The sequence below is a fragment of the Lycium barbarum genome, chromosome 10 (genome assembly GCF_019175385.1).
Source record: "Lycium barbarum isolate Lr01 chromosome 10, ASM1917538v2, whole genome shotgun sequence".
NCBI classification, from domain to species: Eukaryota; Viridiplantae; Streptophyta; class Magnoliopsida; order Solanales; family Solanaceae; genus Lycium; species Lycium barbarum.
Window position 1 is genome coordinate 118,933,518 of NC_083346.1, and position 4,052 is coordinate 118,937,569.

The 4,052-nt window shown below is 34.6% G+C and overlaps 1 protein-coding gene across 1 annotated transcript; it reads left to right on the forward strand.

Moving 5' to 3' along the window:
* Window positions 1-628: 628 nt before the first annotated feature.
* LOC132615161 (large ribosomal subunit protein eL42) lies at window positions 629-3,846 on the forward strand. Its single transcript, XM_060329737.1, has 4 exons — window positions 629-785; window positions 3,182-3,361; window positions 3,467-3,541; window positions 3,623-3,846. Exons 1-4 carry the CDS (start codon window positions 783-785, stop codon window positions 3,680-3,682), a joined length of 318 nt encoding a protein of 105 aa, XP_060185720.1. The 5' UTR covers window positions 629-782; the 3' UTR covers window positions 3,683-3,846.
* Window positions 3,847-4,052: the final 206 nt, after the last annotated feature.

Genomic DNA, 4,052 nt, shown 5'->3' on the forward strand with positions numbered 1-4,052 from the left:
TTTTTAGGCGAAGGAAAAAAAAAATTAAAGACCAACAATTTGAGGGACAAAAATTAAAGACCAGTGCTTTTGAAGGACATTCCGCGCAAAAAAAGTTTATTGCACAGAATCCCCTCCAAAATGCGCTGGTCTTTAACTTTTTAACCTTCAAATGGAGTAGTCTTTAATTTTTAACCTATTGGGACATATGTTCTTTAAAGTCAAAAGTCATGCGGGGCATAACTTGTGATATATTATAATGCGAAAATATAAATTTAGGATCGCGAAAAAGTTACTACTTCATCTTTCTCAATTTATGTGATACAGTTCGAATTTTAAGAGTCAAATAAGAAAATTTTTTACCACGATTTATTCGTATGCCCTTGAAATGTTTTAAATTATTAATTATTGTGATTTATAGTACTTCTAATGTTGTTTATAAATATGTAAAAATTTTTTTTAAAAAAACTTAAAGATTGTATGTCCGAATTCACGATCAAAATAAAAAAATTTGAATTCTGAAATTCAAATTGTATCACATAAATTGAGACGCAACAAGTATTTGTTATTAACGTAAAAAATTAAAAGACCAACACAAAATAGGAACAAAAATGCAAATGACCCATAAATATAAGCCCAAAATTACCATGGGTTGGTTATTAAAGGCAGCCCATAAGGCCATAAACTGTAATTATCTTTTGTCCAGCAAAAGCCCTAGCTATATAAACCTGATTTCTTCTTCCCTCAATTTGTAGGGTTTCTGGTCGCCATTACAGCAAAGTTCCTTTCCACCAATCGCTACAATGGTAATTCCTTCTCTCTTTCTTTGTTAGTTAAAATTGTACTCATTGTTGTATGTTGATTTACACACTTTTAAAATGAAAAGGTAATTATAGTTAAAATTAGTCGTAAAGTTGAGCATATAACTGCCTTGCACAACTTGCTATAGCTGTTTAATTCCCTAAAAAAATACTGCTATATACTCCCTCTGTTTTAATTTATGTAAACCCATTTCCTCATTAGTCCGTGCAAAAAAGAATTACCTCTTTTTACATGTGACTCATTTTACACCACAAGTTTAAAAGTATTCTCTACTTTTTTAAATTCCGTGTCCAGTCAAATGTATTCACATAAATTGAAACGGAGGGAGTATAAAATAAAATAAAAATATCATTAGGACCAGTTACTTCAATATAAACTGTTATACTTGAAAGACACTAGAAAAAAGTCAAACTTGCACTTTTTTGTGGTCAACAAAGTGAAAGTCTTCACTTCAAATTTCAATAGAGCAGATGTAGCAGATAGATTTTGTAGGGTTCGTGTAGCTGATTCCAGCTAAGTTTAGCTCCTGTTTGGCAAGTTGTTGAAGTTGAAGTTGTGTTTGGACATGCATGAAAAAATTTGTAGTTTTGTGAGTGAAAGTGAAATTTCTCGAATAAATTGGCTCAGTTTTTGGAACTTGAAGATACATTTTCAAAATCTGATGAGTAAAATTTCATGGCCAAACGCTAGCTTAGAGTTAGGCTTTGTCGACATAGCAACTAAGAAGAACAAAAAAAGTAAAGAAATAAAATATCAGAAGTTGCAAATTTATATGGAAGCGCACCATAAATAACACATTTGGAGGGTTGGAAGATGAGAATAAGAGGAATAGTGTAGAAAGAATAGTGATATGTTTGAGAAAAGAAAAATGGAAAGGTAATTATAGTAAAATTAGTGGTTTTTAAGAATGCTTTATTGGTTACAACGTGCCTATCTAGGTTCGTGCCACATCCGTCACGGTTGAGCAGAATGTAACAAACAGATTTCTGAGGGTTCGGGTAGCCTTAGAGTTATGCTTCGTTGATATAGCTACTAAGAAGAACAATGAAAAAAAAAATAGAAGGATCAAAAATATGACAAGTTGCAACTTTATATGGAAGCAGACGGTAAACAATACATTGGAAGGTTAGAAGTTGAGAACAAGAGAAACGGAATAGAAATATTGTAGAAAGAATAGTAACATGTTTGAGAAAAGAAAAAATAAATGGGAATTAGAAAAGTTACCTTAGTTTGAGTATAATTAGCACCAATTTTCAACTCCCCTTAAGAATTGAAGAGTATTGCACCTCCTAAATTACAGCCGTCTAAGGAATTACTTGGCTAGATAAACATGTCAAACTGTGCAATTATGTCCAATCACACAGATCCAATTCCTAGGTTGCTTTCCAAATATGCTGTAAAGAAAGTAAAGCCAATTACTTTGACCCTAATTGTTTCCTTGGATGCTTTGGTGCTCCAGTCTTAATAAATCCAGAGCGATGAAATGTCCAAGATCACATACTTGCTGGGAAAAAGCGAAATCTCTTGGACTACACACAAAAATAAAGAGTTAAGAGTTGCTCTGGGTAGCACCTGCAACAGTATAGCTGTTGTTAGTATAGAACTATGATAATGTACCTTGCAGTGGTGTACACGGATATGGTGGATGATTAATTTCTTTGAATACATGACTTCTGGTTTTCATGTTTCTTCATTCTGTAATGTGATTTGAAAGTTCTCCTGTGTAGAAATGTAAATCTATCATCTGAGTTGTGGACGAGCATTCAGATGGTCACTCCAGTAGCAAAATTTCTTCGTTTTCTACTTATATTAGCTCAGTCAAGTTGATGCAGCTCTGTGAGATCTGGTGAAACTATTGCTTCGTTTTAATTGTTAGCCTGCAATTTCACGGACTGATTTGTCACACGCCTTCTCTGTTGATTGATTTTTTTTTTCAAGTAACTCCAGTTCTGAATTGTGATAAAAGTGATAGATGTCTATTAATTTGTTTTGATGGTCTAATTGTAAATGGAGTGATTCAGTTTTGAGACTTATTGGCTCCTTACCTCCTTGCTTTCTATAAAGGAGTCAACCCACTTTTGTAACATGTTGCATCCTCTGGATGCTGTTAGTACTAAAATTCTATGTTACTGCATCCGAGAAATAATTGTGATAAATGTCATATCATCTCACTCTGCATACTCTAGATCACAGTTCTGGGTTGCTGGATCCTTTGGTCCAGTATATTCATTTCTGTTATGGTATGTATGCATTTGGCCTGTGAATTGTGATTGCATATAAAGCAGTTACTATAAGATTTCTACATGGCTGCCAGTTTTGTAAGTTGTTAACTGGTGTTGCGTAGGGTACGAGATGAATTTCTTTGAACTTGAACTTGCAGGTGAACGTTCCAAAAACTAAGAAGACTTACTGCAAGTCAAAGGATTGCAAAAAGCACACCCTGCATAAGGTTACACAGTACAAGAAAGGAAAAGATAGCCTAGCAGCTCAAGGGAAGCGTCGTTATGATCGCAAGCAGTCTGGTTATGGTGGTCAGACAAAACCCGTCTTCCACAAGAAGGTAAAATAGAGATTTCACATTAACATTTGTTAGAAATTAATTCTGGTCAATAATGTTTTTTTCCTGTGGTGTTCATCTCATAAATCTATGTTCCACCAATACTAGGCCAAAACAACCAAGAAGATTGTGCTAAGGCTGCAATGCCAGGGTTGCAAACATGTGTCACAGCACCCAATCAAGGTCTGTCATGGTTCTCAATCTTTCTGTTCATGATAGTTGTATTTGCCAATACTGAGATCCACTGTTGTTACCGACTTGCAGAGATGCAAGCACTTCGAAATTGGTGGAGATAAGAAGGGAAAGGGAACTTCTCTCTTTTAAGTGGAGAATTCAGGGAGATGGTATCTTTCATTTTTGTATCGTGTTCTTTTTTCTCAAGTGATGTAGCTCAACAACAGCGTTTCTTTTGCTTGATGAACAACTTATGTCTGTCGCATAATACTTCTATTTCAAGTTATAAATTAAGATCTCACCTATTATTTTTATCCTTGCTTCTCTTTCAATTGCAATTGTGTAAAAAGTTTATGATCCTGTCATCTTTAGATTGGAGTGGCAATGGTTCACTTATGTTTATAGCTTGACCAGGTAAAGCGAAGCTTTTGTGCCATGGTGAAAGCCTTGCTAATCCTATGTTAGCTCGACATGTTTCTACGTTGTCCCTATTTAGGGGGGGTGGTGGTCAAATATATAT